Source organism: Toxorhynchites rutilus, chromosome 3, assembly GCF_029784135.1.
Source record: "Toxorhynchites rutilus septentrionalis strain SRP chromosome 3, ASM2978413v1, whole genome shotgun sequence".
Classification (NCBI taxonomy): domain Eukaryota; kingdom Metazoa; phylum Arthropoda; class Insecta; order Diptera; family Culicidae; genus Toxorhynchites; species Toxorhynchites rutilus.
The window spans coordinates 175,715,469-175,743,166 of record NC_073746.1 but is presented as its reverse complement, the minus strand read 5'-3'; the positions used below and the strand labels follow the sequence as shown (position 1 = coordinate 175,743,166).

The following is a 27,698-nucleotide window of genomic DNA, read 5'->3' as shown; positions in this document are numbered from 1 at the left end:
GATAGAGAGATTCTTACGTGTAATAGGGAAACATCTTGTGAATGGATCTCCGGTATATCCAGATTGACAAGAACAAATGGGACTGTGGTTCTTGGTATTACATCTGGCATTAGTACCACAAGTTCCAGGACAAGGGCCAACACACTTTTGATTGACACAAGCCTTGTCTAGAGGACATTCAGAACTACTGACACATTCAGGGCGACATCCTGGAGGGCTTCCAATGTAAGTGGGTAAGCAAGAACAAACTCCCTGACCGTTGACCTCACGACATTGGCTATTTGGACCACATGGGCTGGGTTGGCAAGGATTAACATAATCCTTCTTTGCTGTGGGTATGATTGTTAACGTTATTACCACAAACATTTGAAAAACTGAAATAGTATTCAGACGCATCTCAATAAAATAATCTTTATCCGAGTCGTATACTATACAACATTATAAGGGAATAAGTCATTATAGGAATAAGTCAACTTCAATTGTGATTGGTTCTTTCAGAAATATAGTTTTTAGGCAAAGAAGCAGTGACATATTCGCCTTACTGATATAAGAGCTCCATTCAAAAAATATCGCGACTTTTGAATTTCCGTGGGTTACGTATATTCGATTTTCGACTTTTTGTGGCGTTGTGTCTTATTTATGTAGACATGAGTATCAACATAGCGCCACAAAAAAAATCGAATATCGTAACCATGGGAATTGAATAATCGCGATACTTTTTGAACAGATTTCGTTCATGAGCTAATAATAATTAAAGGCATTGGAAGCTGAAGGCGCGGTTTGAATAGGTCAAACCAAATCATATAAACGAGCATTAAGCTATTAATATCAACAATATGTTGCTTACGTTCATCCTTTTGGACACTACAGTATCTGAACGGATCGCCTTCGAATCCAGTGATGCAAGTACATGATGGTAAGTGGTTTACGACCTGACATTGTGCGTTCTGTCCACATGTTCCTGGACAAGGATCTTGACATTTATTCCTGACGCAAGCTCTGTTTGAAGGACAATCGGAGTTTAGAACGCATTCTGGACGACATCCTTCGTATGGATTTCCAAAGTGATCTTCATTACATGTACATGAACCGGCTCCATTTTGTTCTCTGCAGAAAGCGTTTGCTCCACAAGGACTTGGAATACATGGTGAAATGGGTTCTCTTGGAACGTCTTGTTGTATTGTGGAACACTGAGTGAATGGATCACCTGTGAACCCGACTGCGCAAATGCACATGGGTGTATGACTAACTACTCTGCATTCAGCATTTGATCCACATGCGTTTGTACATGGATCCTGACATTTCTGTTTGATACATGCAAGATTGCTGGAACACTCCGCGTTGCTTACACATTCAGGTCGACAATTTGGAGGAGCTCCGATCATATTCTCTCGACATGTACATGAGGGAGAATCTCCGACAGGTCTACATTCAGCGTTAGGCCCACAAGGAGATGGTTGACATGGGTTTATGGGAGTTATAGGAACAGATGGTTCAACTGTAAGAAATTTGATAATGTTATGCGAAATAAATTATGGGAGAAAGACAGGAGACATACTCATAGGTTGACAACGGACAAATGGATCACCAGTCATTCGTTCTGGGCAACTACATATAGGATTATGGTTTACCACTGAACATCGTGCTCCAATGCCACATGTTCCTGGACAAGGATCTCTACATTTCTGATTATTGCATGCTTGATTTTGTGGACATTCTGAGCTTACAACACATTCTGGTCTACACATTGGTGGACTCCCAATGAAACCTGGTACACAAGAACAAACACCCTGTCCATTGATTTCTCGACACTGGCTATTGGGACCACATGGAGATGGACTACAAGGATTGGTCTTCACTGGATCTTGTTGTGGTCTACATTCTAAGAATGCATTTCCGGCCCTTCCTTTTGGACAACTACACATCGGAATATGGTTGATTACTTCACATATAGCGTCTTGTCCACATGTTCCGGGACATGGATCAATGCATTTATTTCGAATGCATGCCTTATCACGTGCACAATCAGAATTCAGTACACATTCGGGTCTACATCCTTGATATGGATCACCTTGATATTCTGTCATGCAAGTACAGATTCCATTGTTACACAGTGCATTTGATCCACAAGGTGAAGGATTACATGGATCAATAGGATCTTGCTGTGGAGGAATTGGAGGTGCGGGATAACAGTTGGTAAATGGATCTCCGGTATATCCAACGTCACAGGTACAAACTGGTGTATGATTGATGACGTTACATCTGGCTCCAATTCCACATGATCCAGGACAAGGATCTCTACATTTTTCGTTCATACAAGCCTGATTACTTGAGCATTCTGCGTTGATGGTGCACTCTGGTCTACAATTCGGTGGCGATCCAATATAACCTCCAATACAAGAGCACGAAGGTGCTTCATTGAAGCTTCTGCATTGTGAATTTGGTCCACACGGAGAAGGAACACATGGATCACGGACTACTATTGGGTTGTTTTGTGTGGGTGCTATTATAAAAACACGAATATAAGAATAAGGTAGGAAATAGATAGAGAAATTCTTACGTGGAATAGGGGAACATCTTGTGAATGGATCTCCGGTATATCCAGATTGACAAGAACAAATTGGACTGTGATTTCGGGTATTACATCTGGCATTAGTACCACAAGTTCCAGGACATGGATCAACACATTTTTGATTGACACAGGCCTTGTCTAGGGAACATTCAGAACTACTGACACATTCAGGGCGACATCCTGGAGGGCTTCCAATGTAAGTGGGTAAGCAAGAACAAACTCCCTGACCGTTGACCTCACGACATTGGCTATTTGGACCACATGGGCTGGGTTGGCAAGGATTAACATAATCCTTCTTTGCTGTGGGTATGATTGTTAACGTTATTACCACAAACATTATTTGAAAAACTAAAATAGTATTCAGACGCATCTCAATGAAATCAATTATATCCCAATCGTGTGTTTTGAATATCCATCAGAAACCGCCTGACATGAAACAGTCATATATACAAGGTGGTTTGTGAATACGAAATTTAGAATTTTGCAACGATATATCATAGTACAACATTATGGCGCTAGCAGGAATAAGTCAACGTCAATTGTGATTGGTTCTTTCAGAAATATAGTTTTTAGGCAAAGAAGCAGTGATATATTCGCCTTACTAATATACGAGCTGCATTCAAAAAGTATCGCGACTTTTGAATTCCCGTGGGTTACGTATATTCGATTTTCGATTTTTTGTGGCGTTGTGTTGGTACGCGGGTCTCTTATTTATGTAGACATGAGTATCAACATAGCGCCACAAAAAAAACACGAATATCGTAACCCACGGGAATTCAATAGTCGCGATATTTTTTGAACAGTTTTCGTTCATGAGCTGAAAATAATTAGAGGCATTGAAAGCCGCAGGCGCGGTTTGAATAGGTCAAACCAAATCATATAAACGAGCATTAAGCTATTAATATCAACAATATGTTGCTTACGTTCATCCTTTTGGACACTACAGTATCTGAACGGATCGCCTTCGAATCCAGTGATGCAAGTACATGATGGTAAGTGGTTTACGACCTGACATTGTGCGTTTTGTCCACATGTTCCTGGACAAGGATCTTGACATTTATTCCTGACGCAAGCTCTGTTCGAAGGACAATCGGAGTTTAGAACGCATTCTGGACGACATCCTTCGTATGGATTTCCAAAGTGATCTTCATTACATGTACACGAACCGGCTCCATTTTGTTCTCTGCAGAAAGCGTTTGCTCCACAAGGACTTGGAAGACATGGTGAAATGGGGTCTCTTGTAACATCTTGTTGTATTGTGGAACACTGAGTGAATGGATCACCTGTGAACCCAACTGCGCAAATGCACATCGGTGTATGACTAACTACTCTGCATTCAGCATTCGATCCACATGCGTTTGTACATGGATCCTGACATTTCTGTCTGATACATGCAAGATTGCTGGAACACTCCGCGTTGCTTACACATTCAGGTCGACAATTTGGAGGAGCTCCGATCATGTTCTCTCGACATGTACATGAGGGAGAATCTCCGACAGGTCTACACTCAGCGTTAGGACCACAAGGAGATGGTTGACATGGGTTTATGGGAGTTATAGGAACAGATGGTTCAACTGTAAGAAATTTGATAATGTTATGCGAAATAAATTATGGGAGAAAGACAGGAGACATACTCATAGGTTGACAGCGGACAAATGGATCACCAGTCATTCGTTCTGGGCAACTACATATAGGATTATGGTTTACCACTGAACATCGTGCTCCAATGCCACATGTTCCTGGACAAGGATCTCTACATTTCTGATTATTGCATGCTTGATTTTGTGGACATTCTGAGCTTACAACACATTCTGGTCTACACATTGGTGGACTTCCAATGAAACCTGGTACACAAGAACAAACACCCTGTCCATTGATTTCTCGACACTGGCTATTAGGACCACATGGAGATGGACTACAAGGATTGGTCTTCACTGGATCTTGTTGAGGTCTACATTCTAAGAATGCATTTCCGGCCCTTCCTTTTGGACAACTACACATCGGAATATGGTTGATTACTTCACATATAGCGTCTTGTCCACATGTTCCGGGACATGGATCAATGCATTTATTTCGAATGCATGCCTTATCACGTGCACAATCAGAATTCAGTACACATTCGGGTCTACATCCTTGATATGGATCACCTTGATATTCTGTCACGCAAGTACAAATTCCATTGTTACACAGTGCATTTGATCCACAAGGTGAAGGATTACATGGATCAATAGGATCTTGCTGTGGAGGCGGAGGTGCGGGATAACAGTTGGTAAATGGATCTCCGGTATAACCAACGTCACAGGTACAAACTGGTGTATGATTGATGACGTTACATCTGGCTCCAATTCCGCATGATCCAGGACAAGGATCTCTACACTTTTCGTTCATACAAGCCTGATTACTTGAGCATTCTGCGTTGATGGTGCACTCTGGTCTACAATTCGGTGGTGATCCAATGTAACCTCCTGTGCATGAGCACGAAGGTGATTCATTGAAGTTTCTGCATTGTGAATTTGGTCCACATGGAGAAGGAACACATGGATTACGGACTACTACTGGGTTGTTTTGTGTGGGTGCTATCATAAAAACACGAATATAAGAATAAGGTAGGAAATAGATAGAGAGATTCTTACGTGGAATAGGGAAACATCTTGTGAATGGATCTCCGGTATATCCAGATTGACAAGAACAAATGGGACTGTGGTTCTTGGTATTACATCTGGCATTAGTACCACAAGTTCCAGGACAAGGGTCAACACACTTTTGATTGACACAAGCCTTGTCTAGAGGACATTCAGAACTACTGACACATTCAGGGCGACATCCTGGAGGGCTTCCAATGTAAGTGGGTAAACAAGAACAAACTCCCTGACCGTTGACCTCACGACATTGGCTATTTGGACCACATGGACTGGGTTGGCAAGGATTAACATAATCCTTCTTTGCTGTGGGTATGATTGTTACATACGTTAGTACCACAAACATTATTGGTACAATTAAAATAGTATTCGAATGCATCTCTATGAAATAAACTTTATCCGAGTCGTACACTCCAAATATCCATCAGAAACCGCCTGACATGAAACAGTCATATATATAAGGTGGTTTGTGAATACGAAATTTGAAATTTTGCAACGGTACATCATAGTACAACATTATGGTGCTAGCAGGAATAAGTCAACGTCAAATGTGATTGGTTCTTTCAGAAATATAGTTTTTAGGCAAAGAAGCAGCGACATATTCGCCTTACTGATATAAGAGCTCCATTCAAAAAGTATCGCGACTTTTGAATTTCCGTGGGTTACGTATATTCGATTTTCGATTTTTTGTGGCGTTGTGTTGGAACGCGTGTCTCTTATTTATGTAGACATGAGTATCAACATAGCGCCACAAAAAATCGCGATACATTTTGAACAGACTTCGTAAATGAGCTAATTATAATTAAAGGCATTGAAAGCTGAAGGCGCGGTTTGAATAGGTCAAACCAAATCATGTGAATGAGCATTAAGCTATTATTATCAACAATATGTTGCTTACGTTCATCCTTTTGGACACTACAGTATCTGAACGGATCGCCTTCGAATCCAGTGATGCAAGTGCATGATGGTAAGTGGTTTACGACCTGACATTGTGCGTTCTGTCCACATGTTCCTGGACAAGGATCTTGACATTTATTCCTGACGCAAGCTCTGTTCGAAGGACAATCGGAGTTTAGAACGCATTCTGGACGACATCCTTCGTATGGATTTCCAAAGTGATCTTCATTACATGTACACGAACCGGCTCCATTTTGTTCTCTGCAGAAAGCGTTTGCTCCACAAGGACTTGGAATACATGGTGAAATGGGTTCTCTTGGAACGTCTTGTTGTATTGTGGAACACTGAGTGAATGGATCACCTGTGAACCCGACTGCGCAAATGCACATGGGTGTATGACTAACTACTCTGCATTCAGCATTTGATCCACATGCGTTTGTACATGGATCCTGACATTTCTGTCTGATACATGCAAGATTGCTGGAACACTCCGCGTTGCTTACACATTCAGGTCGACAATTTGGAGGAGCTCCGATCATGTTCTCTCGACATGTACATGAGGGAGAATCTCCGACAGGTCTACATTCAGCGTTAGGCCCACAAGGAGATGGTTGACATGGGTTTATGGAAGTAATTTGAACAAGTGGTTCAACTGTAAGAAATTTGATAATGTTATGCGAAATAAATTATGGGAGAAAGACAGGAGACATACTCATAGGTTGACAGCGGACAAATGGATCACCAGTCATTCGTTCTGGGCAACTACATATAGGATTATGGTTTACCACTGAACATCGTGCTCCAATGCCACATGTTCCTGGACAAGGATCTCTACATTTCTGATTATTGCATGCTTGATTTTGTGGACACTCTGAGCTTACAACACATTCTGGTCTACACATTGGTGGACTTCCAATGAAACCTGGTACACAAGAACAAACACCCTGTCCATTGATTTCTCGACACTGGCTATTGGGACCACATGGAGATGGACTACAAGGATTGGTCTTCACTGGATCTTGTTGAGGTCTACATTCTAAGAATGCATTTCCGGCCCTTCCTTTTGGACAACTACACATCGGAATATGGTTAATTACTTCACATATAGCGTCTTGTCCACATGTTCCGGGACATGGATCAATGCATTTATTTCGAATGCATGCCTTATCACGTGCACAATCAGAATTCAGTACACATTCGGGTCTACATCCTTGATATGGATCACCTCGATATTCTGTCATGCAAGTACAGATTCCATTGTTACATAGTGCATTTGATCCACAAGGTGAAGGATTACATGGATCAATAGGATCTTGTTGTGGAGGTTGAGGTGCCGGATAACAGTTGGTGAATGGATCTCCGGTATAACCAACGTCACAGGTACAAACTGGTGTATGATTGATGACATTACATCTGGCTCCAATTCCGCATGATCCAGGACAAGGATCTCTACATTTTTCGTTCATACAAGCCTGATTACTTGAGCATTCTGCGTTGATGGTGCACTCTGGTCTACAATTTGGTGGCAATCCTATGTAGTTCGTTAGACACGAACAAGACGGTGCTCCATTTTGGACTCTACATTGTGCGTTTGAACCACATGGTGAAGGAACACATGGGTCACGGGGTATTATTTGTGTATCTTCAGATGGTGCTATTGTGGAAGGATATTAATTCATAAATGGATTCAATCTGTTCAAAAGACATGATTATCTTACGAGGGTCAAAATAGCACCTGGTGAACGGATCGCCAGTATAGCCATTCAAACAAATGCAAATTGGGCTGTGGTGGTTTACATTACATCGAGCGTTGGTACCACAAGTTCCGGGGCATGGGTCGTTACATATTTGATTGATGCATGCTTTATTTTGAGGACACTCAGAACTAGCGACACACTCCGGACGACATCCGGGAGGTGTTCCAACGTATGTTGGCAAACACGAACAAACGGGTTGCCCATTGACTTCGCGACATTGACTGTTAGCTCCACACGGCGAAGGCTGACAGGGTTCGGTGGTGATGATTGCTAGAAACGCGATACATATATAAAGCGTGGGTGACACATTGTAATAAATTGGTACCGACATTTCGGTATTGTTTTCCAATTGACTCAACCGAGACTATGCATTTCAGATGTACACATTTGTGTAAACACCGAATACAAGAGAAATAGAAAGGGCTACTCTAATTGTAATGTTCGAGAGATATACGTCTTTCGTCACTGTCTTGTTTAAGTCAGATTTATAAATAAATATTATCTTACGTTCTTTTCGTTTGATAACACAATGCCGGAAGGGGTCTCCCTCGTACCCTTCAATGCACGTGCAGGAAGGCAGATGATTAACAATTTGACATTCGGCGTTTTGCCCACAAGTTCCTGGACATGGATCCTGACACTTATTGCGAACACAAGCACGATTGGTGGGACAGTCAGAGTTCAAGACACACTCGGGGCGACAACCTTCGTATGGATTTCCGAAGTGATCCTCGATGCAAGTACACGATCCTGCACCGTTTTGCTCTCTACAGAGTGCGTTTGCTCCACAAGGACTCGGGACACATGGGGATTCAACGTATTTGGGTAAATCGGCTGGAAAATTAACGGGCAGAGTTTGAGTACCGGGAAACCAAATCAAATATCGAAGGGAGAGAAGCGACCGATCAGCGTAAGCCCGAAGCGAATTGTTTTTGGATTTGCGATTGCGTTTGTTAAATTTGCGTGAATTGCGTTCAATAGAAATATTTTTGTGATATTGTGCTGCTTTTGCGACAGGCGGTTATAGGTGGAGAATTCGGACACTTACCTTCGTGAATTCTCATGTGCTCTAAGCTAAAGCTGTCGGAAGCATCATCCGACAGTTTCAGTTTTTGTGATTGTGTGAAACACATGACAAACATGTGCAAAATTGTCGAATGATACTTCCTTATGTATAGATATTTGCATTACGATAATTGATACATTTTGGCTAGAAGCATTCATATATTTTTATCAATACTATCCGCTCACCGTTGGCAGTGTTTCCAATTTGTTTGTGATATTCGATTCAAGGTCCAGTAATGTTTATGGTGCTGCGTTTCTGAATCGCTCTCTTCGAGGCGTTTGTTCAACTTGAAAACTAATGCTTTACTTATATCAGATGCAATGTTTCAACATGCGGTATGCGGTGCTATACTTTCATACCCTTACTATAGAACCCGATCTAATCAGAATTACCCGAACCGATCGACTCAAATCTAATCTGTGCAAAATGTGCAATTGTGGCAACCTTGCCACGCTATTCGACTTCGAGTTTCTTGTTCCATTTCTGTGAAAATGGTAATGAATTTTCGGGTGGAATAAACTCATTTCTACTACTTTTTTCTTTAGAACTATGTATTCTAAGCATTCAAATAACATCAAGGCCAGCTAATGTAATAGAGAGTAAAAAGCGTTAAAGCAAGGTTGCTACATTTGCACATCTCAACTGGACTTAAGGCGAACGGATTGCAGCATAAGTCGCAGTGAAGTAAGCAGTAAAAGTCGATTTTGATCGAATCGCGAAATCCGATCAAATTCCGGAATAAGAGGCTTATATCTCATTTTTCAAATAAAATTCAATGCAAATTTTAATATAATGGTGGCAAGAATAATTTCTCGCTGTTAGTGACAGATAACATTTTCAGTGAGGGACTTGTTCCCCGGTTTTTTCCAAAGCAAAGATTTATTTTTACTAAAGCAGTTCAGAAACGCATTACACCGAGCTATCCTAAATATAATATCAGGCAGCGAAGCTAATGTCACAAAGGGCCTGGCCGGGTAAGGGAGTAAAAAGTGCCCCCAAACCAAATCACTAGCTGTATGGCAAATATAGTAAAGGATATTAAATAAGAAATTTTGGTGGTTTATTTGAACCCCTATGTGGTTTGACGTAGGATCTATAGTGAAAAACGTACTTTTCGTTAATTTCACGCCATCCTCAAAAGATCCGAGATAAAAATTTGAAAAAAATACTGAATGTGCATCTTACTACGATGTATCAAAAAAAATTATCAAAAAAAAATTTCATCAAAAATTTTAGTACTAAAAAAAATAATGAAATCTTGAAAATTTTTTTTTTGGGATTTAGAGATTCAGTACTACTCTAATTCATATTTTAATGTGTTTCTACGGCTTTTCTAGATATGTGTGATTTTTTTCAGATTTTTTTCAGTGTTGCGCGGTATCAAAAAATTTTTTTTTTATGTTTCCAAAGAGTGGTTAGGTAAGGGAGTAAAAAGTGCCCCCAAACCAAATCACTAGCTGTATGGCAAATATTGTAAAGGATATTAAATAAGAAATTTTGGCGGTTTATTTGAACCCCTATGTGGTTTGACGTAGGATCTATAGTGACAAACGTACTTTTTCGTGCATTTCACGCCATCCTCAATAGATCCGAGATAAAAATTTGAAAAAAATACTGAATGTGCATCTTACCACGGTGTATCAAGAAAAATTATCAAAAAAATAATTCATCAAAAATTTTAGTATTAAAAAAAAATTATGAAAATTTGAAAATTTTTTTTTGGGATTTAGAGATTCAATACTACTCTAATTCATATTTAAATGTGCTCTTACGGCTTTTCTAGATTGATAAATATCGTCAAGCTGTTTTTTTTTAAATATCTAATAATAAAAATAAAATAATAAAAAAGAAAAATACACAGTACAAAAAAATGTTATAGATTTTCTGGCATTTCGAAATTTTGAAAAAAAATATAACTTTGAGACCACAAATTCGATTTGTTTTTTTATTTTAATCTTTCAATTGAAAACCACGAATACAATAAAATAATCGATTTCAAAAAAATAAAAATAATAATGCAGACGATGAAGAAAATTATTTTGTGTCACACAATGCTCTTAAAAATTCAGGAAAAATTACGCCACATGTAGAAAAAAGACACATACGAACGCATTTAAATAAAAATTTGAGCAGGAGTGGGTCTCAAAGTTATATTTTTTTTTTCAAAATTTCGAAATGCCAGAAAATCTATAACATTTTTTTGTACTGTGTATTTTTTTTCATTTTATTTTTAGTATTAGATATTTGAAAAAAAAAACAGTTTGAAGATATTTATAAATCTAGAAAAGCCGTAAGAGTACATTTGAATATGAATTAGAGTAGTACTGAATCTCTAAATCCAAAAAAAAAATTTTCAAAATTTTAATATTTTTTTAGTACAAAAATTTTTGATGAAATTTTTTTTGATAATTTTTCTTGATACACCATGGTAGGATGTACATTCAGTATTTTTTTCAAATTTTTATCTCAGATCTATTGAGGATGGCGTGAAATAAACGAAAAAGTACGTTTTTCACTATAGATCCTACGTCAAACCACATAGGGGTTCAAATAAACCACCAAAATTTCTTATTTAACATCCTTTACAATATTTGCCATACAGCTAGTGATTTGGTTTGGGGGCACTTTTTACTCCCTTACCTAACCACTCTTTGGAAACATAAAAAAAAAATTTTTTGATACCGCGCAACACTGAAAAAAATCTGAAAAAAATCACACATATCTAGAAAAGCCGTAGAAACACATTAAAATATGAATTAGAGTAGTACTGAATCTCTAAATCCCAAAAAAAAAATTTTCAAGATTTCATTATTTTTTTTAGTACTAAAATTTTTGATGAAATTTTTTTTTGATAATTTTTTTTGATACATCGTAGTAAGATGCACATTCAGTATTTTTTTCAAATTTTTATCTCGGATCTTTTGAGGATGGCGTGAAATTAACGAAAAGTACGTTTTTCACTATAGATCCTACGTCAAACCAGATAGGGGTTCAAATAAACCGCCAAAATTTCTTATTTAATATCCTTTACAATATTTGCCATACGGCTAGTGATTTGGTTTGGGGGCACTTTTTACTTCCTTACCCGGCCAGGCCCTTTGTATCTTATTGTCAGTGGCTTGTTGGTTCGGGGCTATTTTTTTGCATCTTTGATCTTACACAGTTTTTTTTGCCTGGCAAAATTTGGCTAATTAAAAAAGTATTTTTTGTTCTTCGAGATTTCGAATGCAGTTTCGTTCATAAAGTGACTCTATAGTCACTTATTGGTGCACTGATAGGCAAAACAATAATGCTTTGTATTTCTCTCATTTATTTATCATTATCATTTATCATTAAAGTAAACACACTGTAGTCTTTTTGATACCCTATACTATGTGCTGTTAAAGTTTCACTTATGGAAAACCGAAAAAAATATTTTACTTAAAAACATAATACAGGCAAACCTTTTTTTAGTGCGAGGGATAGGGACCGCACAAAAAAGTCGCAGAAAAAAATCGTGCAAAACTTCACTAGTAGCTCTAAAAAATCGTGTTCGGTACACAATTTGAAAAAAACCTTTTTTTGTGCGGTAGATAGGGACCGCATAAAAAAAGTTTCCCCCAAGAAAATAACAGCAAATCCATGTCGTTCACCATTCGATTTTCTTTTATTTCCCTACTTTGCGATGGGACAGTTTGTCTTTTCGGTTGCGCGTGGCTGTGTTGTGTTTTTAGTTGCATGTCGAAACTTGTTGCTGTTGGGAATCATGTCATGCGCAACTTGTGCATTTGATGAAAGGATGGGAATGATCTGAGAAGTGGATAATTTAGACGCAAATATGCTTTTTCACACAGAAATGCATATAAACCATCGAAAACAAACTAAATAGACGATAACTTCGTCAAATATGCTTCTTTTCATATACCGCACATAAAAAATCGCATAAAACAAAATCGTAAGAAAAATTTCCTGTAATTTGTATTGGGAAAAAAATCTGTTACATGATTTTTTTTTTCAAAAATCCATATTTTCGATAAGTTTCCTTCGGGAGATCCCTTGATTGTTTATGTTTGGATATTTTGGCATGTTTTGAAGCAAACGACTCGATCTGGTGCATTTGTACACGTGATCGCACTTGATTCAGTTAAAAATAAGGAAAAGCGCCACGATTTCGAAAGCAATTTTCTTGTGTAACCGTGAATTGGTGGTTCGTGATGTGCAAAACGGTAAATCGCACCAGGATATTTGAGGTTCAGTACCCGTAAAGCAGCAATTGGACAAATTCTTCTGAAGCTAAACACGATCGGATGAGTGGTGGATCGCCCTGGCAGAGGTAGGAAGTGCAAAACGGATGCGAGAATGGACTCCAAGCTTATGCGCAAAGTCAAGAAGATCCCGATGGTAACTGTCCGCGAGATCCAGAAAACCTTTCAGCTATCAATTTCCGGTCGAACTGTTCGTCGCAGTCTTGTAGCACAGGGGTTGAATAGCAAAGTTGGCCGAAAGCCAAACGGTTTAAGTTTGCTTAGGAGCAAGGGCAAAGGGAACAAACTATTGAATAATTGCCATGGCGAAACAGCCTAGAGGTTAGAGTTTTTTCATTTCAATGGAGCAAGTAGTGTAACACCAAAGCACAATTTGAATTGATCCATGCGATAACAATTGTAGCTACATTCAAATCAGCACTGGCTGAACAGATATATTTCTTGGCAAAAAGATGATTTTTATTGTGTTACAGCAACAAATGCACAAATAAAAGCACCTGTTTCTAAGAGTGTTGATATGTTTGTATGTATGGAGCAGAGTTCTCATTCCCTCAAACTGAATGTCTGCTTGGGATTGTACCCACAAAAATCCCAACCGATGCCAAGCAAGGATTGAACCAAGGCCGGCTGGATTGTAAGACTGTTTCATACAACCGTCATATCTATGTACGAGAATATTACACAACATTATAAAATGAAATTGGATCTTACAAGTACACTGATTTGTCTCTAATAGGACATATCGAGGCACTACTCTGTGTCGCATTAGATGCGATTGTGACCTTAAATTGGACGTATCAACAAACACAACACAATGTGAAAAACAAGTTAAAACAGTTAAACCATTGAAAATCTAACAAATAACCAATAGAAAAGTGTGCAATATACATAACCTAGTAAAATGGTTTAAAACACTCCCCAAAATTTATCTTGTTGTAAAAATTTGCGCAAAGGATGTTTACAAAAATGTCCGATTAGAGGATCAAATGGTCGGTGTTAACTCAAAGCGGACCAAGTCGCAAAATTTAAAAAAATCGGGTTATTGATCGCATTAGGTTAAACATGTTGTAAGCTTCATTTCACATTTATCAGATTTGACAAATCACGCGTACAGCAGAAATAACTTATCGAAATTGTTTTGAACGCTCAATGAAAACCCCTTATAGCACCAACCCCTTATAGCACCGGTCTGACTTAACACCGACCAAATGTCCAATTGTTTGTGTCGCATTACAGGTTCCTGAGAGTAAAACAGAGAGCGTAAATAAGTGAAACTTTTGATGCGTGCTTATTTGCAAAGTGACTCTTATTTTGCTCTCCTATATTTACTCGCTTCTCGCTTGAGTAAATTATGTCCAGTATGAGTGGATAGCACATTCTATGATACTGGCTAAGCTCATTTGAAGTACAGTAGAACCCTGATTATCCGCGGTGCGGATCACTATTCTGCGGGTAATCGGGGTTCTACTGTACTGTATGAGGTTGTCAAGAAATGTGCTAAATATTTATTCAGACACTATTCTATCTAAGGGAAGAACAGACAAAGAAGCGACGCAACAAATATTCCCCCGCAAGGCTTCAGTTTACTGTTTGCTATCGTGATGAACGGACATGTAAAGTTGTTAGCTTCAGAATGCATTTCCAGAATATGCACAAAAAAAAGTAAAGTACTGAGCTTGCATTGACGAGCGGAGGCTAATGTGTATATCGGTCACCCAAGTGCGTTTTTATACATGCATACTTTTCGTGATTACAAGTTGTATAATTTTTGAAACGCTGAACAGTCGTAAAATATGAAGTCTCATCTAAACGAAAATCCGAACGGTCTTTGCTCCCTCAGAACTTGCAATGAACATACAGCGAGCGCATTTCACTATACAGTAATTTAATGGATGTTTTCCGTGATTTTAGTTTTCCACAAAACAACAATCTCATGTTGGAATAGACTCGTCAATTTCGGATTTATCGGTGAGCGATGTTATTATGCAAAGAGATACTGAAAAACTTCTTGGATATTCGATAACTTCAGTATTTCAGTATCGCTCTAGACAGTGTGCAGTTAACTGTACGTGGTCATGGTGAGGCTGACAGCAGAGGCCTACGTCTCTTCGATTATGTCCCCGACATTACCTTCCCGTGCTTTTTTAAGTGAAACTTGAAACGAATATAAAAAATCAAGATATCGAAAAGACAACTGGTATGTTTACTTGAATTTGAACCAAATAAAAGAGAGGAATTCACAAAATGACGAGGTGGGCACTTTGTTTTGCTTATTAGTGTAGCTTGAGGTCGTTATAAATGCAACGATGTAGAGTTGTGTCGAAATAAATACTTTGGCACATTCTTAGTTGCTGTTGCGTTTTTAGGAATTATTACCTCCAAGCTTTATTGTACCGTAGAAAGCATTAAGCCAGGTTGTAGCCTGCTGCCAAAGCGTTTGCTTCTTGGGTGGGATATTGAACTAATCATAGGAAGAACTATTTGAATTGACTTACCCTGGATGAATTGACAGTTTGTGAAAGGATCTCCTGTATATCCTTCTTCGCAGGCACATACTGGCGTGTGATTAACAACCGAACATTTGGCGTTGAGGCCGCACGATCCCGGACACGGATCTGCGCATTTCTGACGAATACAAGCCTGATTTTCTTTGCATGCTGTGCTCAGGATGCACTCGGGACGACAGTTTGGTGGCGATCCGATGTAATCCGGCAAACAGGTGCACGCCTCGTTATTACCAACTACTTTACATTCAGCGTTCGGACCGCAAGGGGAAGGTACGCATGGAGTAGGTGGCGCTGCAGTGGTAGTAGTAATCTCTTTGTAGCACCGTGAAAATGGATCACCCGTAAAATCTTGTCTGCAACTGCAGATCGGGTTATGATTGATAACTTGACATTTGGCATTTTGTCCGCAAGAGCCTGGACAGGGATCGATGCACTTGTAGTTCACACAGGCCCGCTGTGCATCACAGTCTGCACTTCGAGTACATTCTGGTTCGCAGTTAGGTGGACTTCCAACCATTTCCGGTTGACACTTGCAGATTGCTACACCATTCAAGATTCGACAGATGCTGTTCGGACCACACGTACTTTGGTCACAAACTGGTGGTGCTCTAGTACTTGGATCTTCAAGTCTGAATTCGCATTGCGTGAAAGGATCGCCAATCATGCCTTCCGGACAAACACAAGTGGGGACATGGTTAACTATTTCGCATAGTGCCTGACTTCCACATACACCTGGACACGGATCGACGCACTTGTAATTCACACATGCTAACTTTTCTACACAATCACTATTTACGTCGCATTCTCGGCGGCATCCAGAGAAAACATCATACGGATTTCCTTCATATCCACGTAGACAGTAGCAGGCTCCAGCATTGTTTCTTTCCCTGCATTCCGCGTTAGGCCCGCAAGGGGATGGTGTACACGGTGTCAATCGTTCCGTTGTCGCTGTGTAATAAAATTGGTCTAGAAAACAGAGTTACTCGAGATTTCATTCATAAACTTACGTGGCAGTGATCGGTCACATTGTACCAACGGGTTACCCTCGAACCCTTCGTTACACGTACAAACCGCGCGATGATTGATAGCTTGACAAGCGGCATTGTAGCCACAAGCTCCGGGGCATGGATCGCTACAGCGTTCATTTTGACACGCCAGGTTACTGGCGCATTCCGCATCAATTGTACATTCCGGTCGGCAATTCGGGGGACGGCCAATGTAATTCGTTTGACATGTGCAGGCGGCTTGCTTTCCGACAACTCTACAGTGCGAGTTTGGTCCACAAGGTGACGGCAGGCATGGATCGGTAGGTTCTGGTGGATCCCTAGTAATTTCTTTTTCAACGCACTGGATGAAAGGATCCCCGGTAAAGCCTGGCGGGCAACTGCATATTGGATTGTGATTGACAACCTGACAGCGCGCCTCCGTTCCACACACACCTGGGCAAGGATCTGCGCATTTTTGGTTCACACAGGCCTTGTCTTGACTACACTCCGAACTTACGACACATTCTGGTCTACACGAAGGTGGCGTTCCGATGAATCCTGACTGGCAGGAGCAAACTGGGTGTCCGTTTATTTCTCTGCACAAACTGTTCGGTCCGCACGGCGACGGATAGCAACCCTCGGATTTTGGGCGCTCAGTTACTATCTCTTTAATGCTGCAACCTCTCGATGGGTCTCCAGTGTAGCCTTCGATGCAGAAACAGATTGGACTGTGGTTTTGTACTGTGCATTCCGCGTTCAATCCACACACTCCTGGACATGGATCTTTGCATTTGTTGTTGGCACATGCTCGGAATTTGTCACAATCCGAGTTCTGCACACATTCTGGGCGACAACCGGTATAGGGATCACCGAAATAATCCTGTAAACAGGTACATGATCCTGCCCCATTGCGTTCTTTACACACTGCGTTAGCTCCACACGGGGATGGATTGCAGGGATTGGTAGGTTCAGGTGTACGTGCTGTATAGAAACAACATTTGATAACAAGTTAGTAACATGTCATTGGAAGAAACAATCAAACAAACAAAAGTGAACAAAAAAAATCAATAGCCTTACGAGGAGTAAACTCGGTGCACACTGAAAACGGATCACCAGTGAATCCAACTTGACAGGAGCAAACCGGATTGTGCTTTATGACGGTGCAAATAGCATTCAGGCCGCATGAACCGGCGCATGGGTCTTTACATCTTTCATTTACACAAGCTAAATTAGCTGAGCATTCCGCGTTTATCATACACTCCGGTCGGCAGTTGGGTGCTCTACCTATGTAGTTCGGTAGACACGAGCAAGCAGGTGTATTACCAACAGCACGACACTGAGAGTTTGGCCCACAGGGAGATGGTACACATGGATCAATAGGCTTAGATACCACAGGCCGGGCTAAAGAGAGATAATATACAACAGGGATAGAGAAAGGAGAGGTGGAAAATAAAGTGACATGCAGTTGCCATTAGGGTTAGGTAGAGTTTTTGTTAAGACATGCTTACTTTCTTCTGGTATGCATCTAGTGAAAGGATCTCCAGAAAAGCCTGGAGAACAGCTACAGATAGGGCTGTGGTTCACGATCTGGCAACGTGCATTAAGTCCGCACGTGCCCGGGCAAGGATCTTGACATTTTTGATTAATGCAAGCTTTGTCACGAGCACATTCGGAACTAACAACACATTCTGGCCGACAATTGGGTGGAGTTCCGATGAGGCCAGCCTGACATGAACACACAGCGTGTCCGTTGGTTTCACGACATATACTATTGGGTCCACAAGGACTTGGCGAACACGGATTGATGGGTTCGTTCATTTCTACAAAGGTGTATTTACATAGTTAAAGTGATTGGTTTATATACATATAAGATATAAAGGAAAGACATATAAAAGTATAGCTTACTCGACGGAGTTGGTTCATGACAAGCGGACAGTGGATCACCAGTGAAGCCAGAAATGCAATTACAGTTAGGTGAGTGGTTGGCTACGTAACATTCAGCGTTGATACCACATACACCCGGGCAAGGATCTTTACATTTGTTACTAACACATGCTTTGTTACGGGGGCAGTCGCTATTTGTGACACATTCTGGACGACAGCCACTGTACGGATCGCCGAAATATTCCGGTAAACACGTACAAGAACCTGCACCCATTCGTTCCTTGCAAACTGCATTAGGTCCACATGGTGACGGATTACACGGATCTTGTTTTTCGTCTCGAACCGGTAGAGCTATAAAAGAGTGAAAGGATAGATAGCACACACGCACATAGATATTCAGAAATTCAAGCTCGACAGAATCCATTGTACAAAGAAGCTACATAATTTCATGCACTTAAACCTTATGCTAGAAAAGGGGTGAAGTGAAGTTGTGTCATATCTACTTTTTGTCAACCATCTCTTCACTTCACCTCTTCGATGTGGAAGTATAGAAAATTATCTTACTAGGAATATCCATACACCCAGAGAAGGGATCCCCGGTATAACCATTCGAGCAGGAGCATACGGGAGAGTGTTTAATTACATTGCAAATAGCGTTCAGTCCACACGAGCCCGGGCATGGATCCTGACATTTCTCATTTATGCATGCAAGATTTCCGGCGCATTCTGAATTAATTGTGCACTCCGGACGACAGTTTGGAGCACGCCCGATATAGTTTGGCAGACAAGAGCATGCAGGAACAGAACCAACAGCGCGACATTGCGAGTTGGGTCCGCAGGGGTTTGGTATGCACGGATTTTCCTGTTCTTTGGGTTCCGGACGTTCTACAAGGAGTAGAGATAGAAATTGGTATAGAATAGTAGAGGAAAAGGGAGGGGAAAGAACGTGGTGTAGCTTACTTTCTTCTAGAAGACAGCGTATGAAAGGATCACCGGTAAAGCCGGGAGAGCAACTACAGATGGGATTATGGTTGATTGTATTGCATCTTGCATTCTGTCCACACGTTCCGGGACACGGGTCAACGCATTTTTGGTTCATACAAGCTTTATCCTGCGCACACTCAGAGCTTACGACACACTCCGGACGGCAGGCAGGTGGACTACCGATATAATTTTGTTGGCAAGAACAGACCGCATGCGAATTGATCTCACGACATTCGCTGTAAGGACCGCAAGGGGAAGGGCGACATGGGTTTACGGGGACTGGGTCTGCTACTGTAACGGAAGATAGACATCAAACATCGCTGAACAGAGCATATGAAAAGGGACGACATACGTTTTGGGATCTCATTACATGCAACCGAAGGATTACCAACGAAGCCGGTTATGCACGAACACATTGGAGAGTGGTTTGAAACGTAACATTCTGCGTTCAGTCCACAAATACCAGGGCAGGGATCTTTGCATTTATTGTTCAGACATGCTTGGGTTTTGGGGCAATCGGTGTTGAGAACACATTCTGGTCTGCACTCAATATAAGGGTCGCCAAAATATTCGGGTAGACAAGTACAAGAGCCAGCATTGTTACGCACGTTACATTCCGCGTTAACCCCACACGGTGAAGGGTTGCAAGGGTCGATATTTTCCGGCTCATATTTAACTGAAATAATGCAGTAAAACGTCAGATTTTTGTTTTGCGACATGTTTGGGGCATATTGTTTACTTGGTATTATCGTGCAGACTGAATATGGATCTCCAGTATAACCGTCATAACATTTACAGTTTGGTTGATGATTTTGCACGACACATGTAGCAAGCATTCCACAAGATCCGGGACATGGATCTTTGCATTTTTCGTTGATGCAAGCTTGCATCGCCGAACATTCAGAGTTTAGAGTACATTCGGGGCGACAGTTCGGAGCTCGGCCGATGTAATTCGGCAAGCAGGAACATGCTGCGGTTTGTCCAACCGCCCTGCACTGAGAATTTGGTCCACACGGGGAAGGTTCACAAGGATCACTGGGATCATTATCAACAACAGGACGCTCTGATTCAATGGAAAGAGAAACTTATGATTTGTATTGAGATTACTAATAACTGCATGCAGATGGCTTACTTTCTTCCGGAATGCATCTTATAAATGGGTCACCCGTGAAACCACTCTGACAGCTGCAAATGGGATTGTGGTTGACCACTTGACAGCGTGCATTAAGTCCACAGGTACCCGGACAAGGATCTTTACACTTTTGATCAATGCAAGATTTATCTAACGGACATTCCGAACTAACCACACACTCTGGGCGACAATTTGGAGGAGCACCGATGAAGCTGGAACTGCACGAGCAGACAGCGTGGTTGTTCACCACGCGGCAGTTACTGTTCGGACCACAAGGCGACGGTTGGCAAGGATTAACTGGTTCTTCTCGAACTGAGCAAAGTGGAAAGGGAGTTGTAGACAAAGTATTTTGACGTTAAAATTTAAATGTTCTTACTTTCCGGTTGTGGTGAACAAGAGATGAATGGATTGCCAACAAAACCATTGATACAAGTACATGTTGGTGCATGATTTATGACATGACACTCTGAATTTGTGCCACATGTGCCAGGGCAAGGGTCAACACATTTATTGTTCATGCAAGATCGCGTTCTTGGACAGTCACTATTCATGACACATTCCGGTCGACAACCAACGTATGGATCACCGAAATATTCGGGTAGACAAGTGCACGAACCAGCGCCATTTTGCTCTCTACAGATGGCATTGACGCCACACGGGCTCGGTGTACACGGCATAGGCGGTGGTTCTTGAAGTACTAGAAATGTTGATAGAAAGATAGATTAAAGAAACAAGAATATATAGAATGGATGGAGGGTGTGAAAGATGGATATTGGTGGATCATGGGATTGTAGCTTACTTTGAACTCTATTGCAACCGGCGAAGGGATCACCTGTGTGTTCAGGATAACATGTGCACATAGGGCTGTGCGATACAACCCTACATTCGGCATTGAACCCACATGACCCTTGGCAAGGATCGACGCATTTCTCATTCACACATGCTAAATTCATTGGACACTCAGAATTGACGACACACTCTGGTCGACAACTGGGAGGTCTGCCAATGTAATTTGGCACACACGAACAGACTGCGCGACTGTTTTGCACACGACAAATAGAATTAGGCCCACATGGAGATGGCTGACAAGGGTTCAAGTTCTCGTCTAATATTATAGGTTGTACTAGAATACATAAAGACAAGCGTTGGTATATATATATATACATTTACACTACGTGCGGAAAATAGCGTTAGCAAGCGAGGTAGCGAAGAGCACCCTTTCAGAAGTGATCTTCGAAGCGATAGCATATAAAGCAATAGAAGCGATAGCCACAATCTTACTCTGTTCAGGAGAGCATTGCACAAACGGATCACCAGTAAATCCTGTGTTACAACTGCATATTGGGTTATGATTCACGGTTCGGCATCTGGCATTGAGACCACATGTTCCGGGGCATGGATCCACGCAGCGTTGATTAACGCATGATTTATCCCTAGAGCATTCGGAGTTGATAATACATTCTGGTCGACAGTTCGGAGGTGCTCCGATACATTTGTCCTGACATGAGCAGACCGCATGATTATTCACTACTCGACAAATGCTATAGGGACCACAGGGCGATGGGAGACAAGGGTCAACAATAGGCTCTTCCTTAGGTTCTAATATATGAGGAATACATAGGTTGGGTTAGAAACAAACACATCAAACAGAAGCTAGGATAGATCTTACGTTCTAGAGCATGACAGGCTTGTGAAGGATTGCCAACGAATCCAGTTACACAATTACATATAGGAGAGTGATTATGTACACGGCATTCAGCATTCAGACCGCATGTGCCAAGGCATGGATCAACACATTTCGTGTTGGAGCATGACTTGTCGAGAGGACAGTCTGAATTTTGAACGCATTCTGGTCTACAGCTAATGTACGGATCCCCAAAATAGTCTCGCATGCACGTACAGGAACCAGCACCATTACGTTCTTTACAGATAGCATTTGATCCACATGGCGAAGGGTTGCAAGGTTCTACTATTTCTTCCCGATAAACAACTAGAAATATGATATTATCATAGTAATTGAAATTTCGTAGCACAATCAGTTTCGGATTTTCGGAATGTTTCACTGTGAATGATTCAAGGGACTTACCGATTGGGTTGCAGCCGGTGTACGGGTCCCCTTCGAATCCTTCCATGCAGTAGCATTCCGGACGGTGATCACGAGTGGCACATTGTGCATTGAAACCGCATGATCCAACACAGGGATCTTTACACTTCCGGCCAAAGCATGCTCGGTTCGACGGGCAGTCCTGATGTGTTTCACATTCGGGACGACAATTGGGTGGCGCACCGAGCATTCCTGCGACACACGTACAAACAGCGCGATCATTATGTTCACGACACTCGGAATACGGCCCGCATGGACTCGGTTGGCAGGGATGTACAGGTTCGACGGGTTTAGGCATACATTGTTCGAACGGATTTCCGTAATAATCTTTGAGACAACTGCAGAAAGGTTTGTGGTTGATCACTTGACACTGTGCGTTAATGCCACACAATCCTGGACAGGGGTCTTTACACTTGAGATCTATGCAACCCTGATCGTGGCGGCATTCCTCGTGGCTGGAACATTCCGGTCTACAAGCTGGCGGTGCACCGCGGTATCCTTCCGGACACGAGCACGTTGGTCGTCCCTGAACTATACGACATACACTGTTCGACGGACACTGTGAGCATGGATCTGTGGGAGTTACTGGCACCGGTATATCCTTTCGACATCCCCGGAATGGGTCGCCAATGAATCCACGACTACACTCACAAACTGGAATATGGTTTGCAACTGTACATTCGGCATTCGATCCACATACTCCCGGGCATGGATCTCGGCAGTGTTGATTCACACACGCCAGATGACTAGGGCAGTCGGAATGGAGTACGCATTCTGGTCGACATCCAGTGCTGTAGGGATCACCGAAGTACGGTGCGATGCAAGTACATTTAGCTGCTCCATTAACTTCGCTACATAACGCATTTTCTGCACAAGGGCTAGGATTACAGGCATCTTTAGGCGTTATTTCTCTCGAGATTTCAGTGCATCCAATGAATGCATCACCTTCGAATCCTGTTCGACAGTTGCAGAACGCTGAATGGGCCACAACGTGACAGTCCGCGTTCGCACCACAAGCGTTCTCACAGGGATTCTGACACTTCTCGTTGATACAGGCTTTATCCTGGGGACATTCGGAGCTGAGCACACACTCCGGTCGACAATATGGTGGACTGCCTATATAATTCGGCTGACAAGAACACACGGGTCGATTGCGTTTTACCTGACAAATCGAATTCATTCCGCACGGGGACGGGTCGCAAGGATTCTTCGTTGGTGGTTCATTTTCCATATCTGGTGTAGATTCGCATTTCACGAATGGATCGCCATGTTGATGGGGGCCGCAACTACAGATTGGGTTGTGGTTCAAGATTTCACATCTTGCTCCAACTCCGCATGTTCCGGGACATGGGTCAACACATTTCAAATTAATACAAGCCTTATTCTGGGGACATTCCGCATTGATCATACACTCGGCTTGGCAAGCAGGAGGCCTACCCCGGAAACCCGGGAGGCATGAACAGACAGCATAGTTGTCTGGTGTTGTTAGACATTTGCTACTGGGACCACATGGGTTTGGATCGCATGGTGTAGTGTCCGGAGGTATGAAGGTTCTTTCAGTACACGATATAAGTGCGTCACCAGTATGCGTGGGCGGACAGTGACACACAGGTAGATGATTAACCACTTTACAAAGAGCATTTACACCACAAACTCCAACGCATGGATCTTGACAACGATTGTTTATACATGCTCTGTTGACTGCACAATCCGTGTTGATAACACATTCCGGTCTACAACCGACCAAGGGATCACCATAATAGTTCTTCTTACAAACACAGGACAACACCCCTCCCATTCTTTTGCAGTCCGTGTTTGCTCCACAACGTATTGTGTCACAGGTTTCGAGTGGGGTATCTTGCTGAACACATCTTTCATAGGGGTTGCCATACAATCCCGAAGGGCACGAACATACCGGTCGGTGTTGTTCTACGGTGCACAGTGCATTGTATCCACAAGAACCGGGGCAAGGATCCTGGCATTTTCCCTGAAGACATGCCAAGTTGAAGGGACAGTCCGTGTTCACCACGCACTGTGGCCTGCAACTGGGGTTGAGTGCCGCATTTGGCGCTGTACATGGGTCACATAAAGCGACGTCATCACCGTAGACTGCACACACGCCCTGAACGCCACATGGTGACGAGAGACATGGTTGTCTGGTCGAATTTTTTTCCTCCGGAATCGTCACACAGTGTACAAATGCATCACCGGTGAACCCATTCGGGCACTTACACATAGGGGTGTGATATTCAACATGGCATTCGGCATTGACACCGCAGATATCTCCATTGCATGGTTTGACGCATTTTCGGTTAACACAAGCCTTGTCCGATGGACAATCTGAATTCAGTTCACATTCTGCTTTGCAACCCTTTCTAGGATCACCCCTGTAATTCGGTAGACACTTGCAAATGGGTCTACCACTGCGAATCGTACATTGCGTGTTTACACCACACGTGCCTGGATTACATTGGTTACCCGGGACGCGTCCTTCGGTGGAATAGCATCGAGATGCTGGATTACCGGTGAGTCCTGCATTACAGAAGCATACTGGGTGATGTTTTTCAACCTTACAGTATGCACCTGACCCACACGATCCCGGACACGGATCGACGCATCGGAATCCTATACATGCTGTGTCCGCTGAGCAGTCGTCATCAACTCGGCACTCGAATCCATGACATCCTTCGGAACTGGTAGGATCTCCACTGATTCCTGATGGACAGCTACACATTGGTGAACCATCTGGTAGTACCATACATGTCGCTCCTGGGCCACACGGATTCGGTTCACATACCGAATGTGGTTGCTGGGTACAACCGACATATGCGTCACCGATAAATCCAGGGCTGCAATAGCATTGTTCTCTGCCTTGTACGACATAACAGTCGGCATTTCTTCCACAAGGTCCCGGTTTGCATAACTCGGGAGTTACTACCGGTTCTTGACAACTTCGGAAGGGATTTCCAATCAATCCTTCCGAACAGTAACATACAGGATTGCGAGAAGAATCACAAATCGCTCCTGCTCCACACGGGTTTGGCTCGCAGGGATTCTTTGGTTCGATACATCCACGGATTGTGTTCGGGCTTTCGATATACCCGCTGAAGCAGGTGCATTTGGCGAAGCCGTTGTTGAGAACGGTACAGAGAGTATTTGGTCCACATGGCGAGGGGTCGCAAGGGTTTTGTGGTAGTTTGCATGCTTCCTCCGGGGGATTCCCTTCGAACTCCGGCAAACAAAAGCAGGCAGGCTTACCGTCGATCTTACGGCATCCGCTGTTTGGTCCACAAGGATTCGGCGTACATTCATCTCCTTCCGGAACTGTTGAGACACCGATTACATTAAATTAGTGAGAGAGAGAGAGGGATCAATGTACAACGCTTATACGGCGATACTTACTGCATGTTTTGAACGGGTTTCCAGTCATTCCCTTCGGACAGAAACAAATCGGATTGCCAGCGTCTATCTCACACATGGCGTTCAACCCACATGGGTTCGGTTCACACGGATTACTTGGTGGACTACATCCGAGGCGTCCGTCACCTTTGTATCCGGGAGGACACTTGCACTGTGGTTTATGGTCGCGTACGTCGCAGAGGGCGTTCGCGCCGCAATTACAAGGAGATGCACATTTACCATTGACACAAGCTTCGTATGTGCTACATTCGCTGTCCGACCGACAACCTTGAAGTAGCACACATTCGATGTATGCATTTCCGATAAATCCGGCCCGGCAACGACATTCAACTCCATGATTTCGGCCGAAACATTCAGCGTTCTCCCCGCATGAATCCTCCTGACAAGGGTTGATACATCTTCGATTCAAACGATCACATAACTTATCTGGGGGACAATCTTCGTTATATTGACACACCGAGCCTGGCGTTGTTACTATAAGGTAGATCGGAACAAAAATTGTAGGAACTTTGCGATTTTGCTAGGGATAAATGTTTGGGAGTTTCTTTACCTGGTTCGCATGATACAAAGCCATTCCCGTGATAACCTTCAATACAACTGCATTCGGAACCGTGGTTCCTATTAATACACACAGCTTTGGGAGCACAAGGGTTTTTCACATCGCATGGTCTACGGCATACGTTTCCGACACAGGCTTCCATCAGAGGACACTCGTCACTCGACGTACATTGAACTGGGTTTGTTTGTGGCGCAAGAACAAAAATACAAGTGGTGTTGTAAATACATGGTACGTACACAATATACAAACTAATGGTAATATTTTCGAATCTGTACAACTTAACCTACAAATTTTGAACATTTATGTGTGAAATGTGCTTCATAAGATCGGGTTATGAGTTGCAGAATGTGCAGTTAAGTTGTTGTTGTAGTGGAAAGCGTTAGTTTCTTACTTGGTTCCAGCGGGGTGCACTTGATCATTGGGTTGCCCTCGTGTCCCGGAGGACACGTGCAGATTGGTCGGTGCATTTTCGTGTGGCAGGTTGCGGTTGGTGCGCAAACACTGTCGATGAGACAAGGATTTTCGCACAACTCCATATAGCAAACCTCCGTTTCGATGCAGTCTGCATCCGATTTGCAGGGTTCGGGTATTTTCGGGGTACCGGGTGGTTCTGTTCGTAGGTTAATAGCGTGAATGTGGGGATTACAGTGAATAAGATTAATGTCCCGGGTGTAGTTATCAATCGAGCAAATATTGTTCAAGATGGCGGCTTACTCCAGCAATCACACCGGAGTGAATAGCCATTGGATTTTTTTTAAATGTTGAGTAGGATTTAAAGTTTACAGCAGTGAAAATAGCAACAGTGAGAAATATTAGGAGGCAAGCTAGTGACTATCTGTACAGAGAAGGTCCGAGAAAGGGGGAGAGCACTTTTTGTGGAGACTTCGTGGAACGTGGAAAAACAACAGTGTACTGACAGTGTAGGTGTGTAGTGCAGAGTATAAAAG

General features: G+C 42.4%; 2 protein-coding genes across 5 annotated transcripts in view; one reads left to right on the top strand and one right to left on the bottom strand.

Moving 5' to 3' along the window:
• LOC129775912 (uncharacterized) overlaps positions 1-27,698 on the bottom strand; it is a 580,006-nt gene that overhangs the window by 53,659 nt on the left and 498,649 nt on the right. For 2 of the 3 annotated variants that reach the window (XM_055781160.1, XM_055781159.1), the window contains exons 21-49: positions 27,143-27,361; positions 26,743-26,925; positions 26,175-26,666; positions 22,755-26,096; positions 22,338-22,658; positions 21,950-22,267; positions 21,468-21,791; positions 21,045-21,365; positions 20,669-20,980; positions 20,276-20,599; positions 19,889-20,212; positions 19,513-19,827; positions 19,117-19,437; positions 18,574-18,903; positions 18,177-18,488; positions 17,746-18,069; positions 16,690-17,649; positions 15,671-16,630; positions 8,373-8,699; positions 7,827-8,135; positions 6,821-7,762; positions 6,110-6,760; positions 5,206-5,517; positions 4,207-5,148; positions 3,496-4,146; positions 2,561-2,872; positions 1,559-2,503; positions 848-1,498; positions 18-329 (exon numbers count right to left, since the gene is read on the bottom strand). In XM_055781160.1, the coding sequence (XP_055637135.1) occupies positions 18-329; positions 848-1,498; positions 1,559-2,503; positions 2,561-2,872; positions 3,496-4,146; positions 4,207-5,148; positions 5,206-5,517; positions 6,110-6,760; positions 6,821-7,762; positions 7,827-8,135; positions 8,373-8,699; positions 15,671-16,630; positions 16,690-17,649; positions 17,746-18,069; positions 18,177-18,488; positions 18,574-18,903; positions 19,117-19,437; positions 19,513-19,827; positions 19,889-20,212; positions 20,276-20,599; positions 20,669-20,980; positions 21,045-21,365; positions 21,468-21,791; positions 21,950-22,267; positions 22,338-22,658; positions 22,755-26,096; positions 26,175-26,666; positions 26,743-26,925; positions 27,143-27,361 (16,356 nt within the window). The remainder of the gene's footprint in view (positions 1-17; positions 330-847; positions 1,499-1,558; positions 2,504-2,560; positions 2,873-3,495; positions 4,147-4,206; positions 5,149-5,205; positions 5,518-6,109; positions 6,761-6,820; positions 7,763-7,826; positions 8,136-8,372; positions 8,700-15,670; positions 16,631-16,689; positions 17,650-17,745; positions 18,070-18,176; positions 18,489-18,573; positions 18,904-19,116; positions 19,438-19,512; positions 19,828-19,888; positions 20,213-20,275; positions 20,600-20,668; positions 20,981-21,044; positions 21,366-21,467; positions 21,792-21,949; positions 22,268-22,337; positions 22,659-22,754; positions 26,097-26,174; positions 26,667-26,742; positions 26,926-27,142; positions 27,362-27,698) is intronic. The other variant, XM_055781161.1, reaches the window with a different exon arrangement.
• Positions 1-27,698, top strand: part of LOC129775911 (beta-alanine-activating enzyme) — a 286,887-nt gene that overhangs the window by 84,733 nt on the left and 174,456 nt on the right. The window lies entirely within an intron of this gene.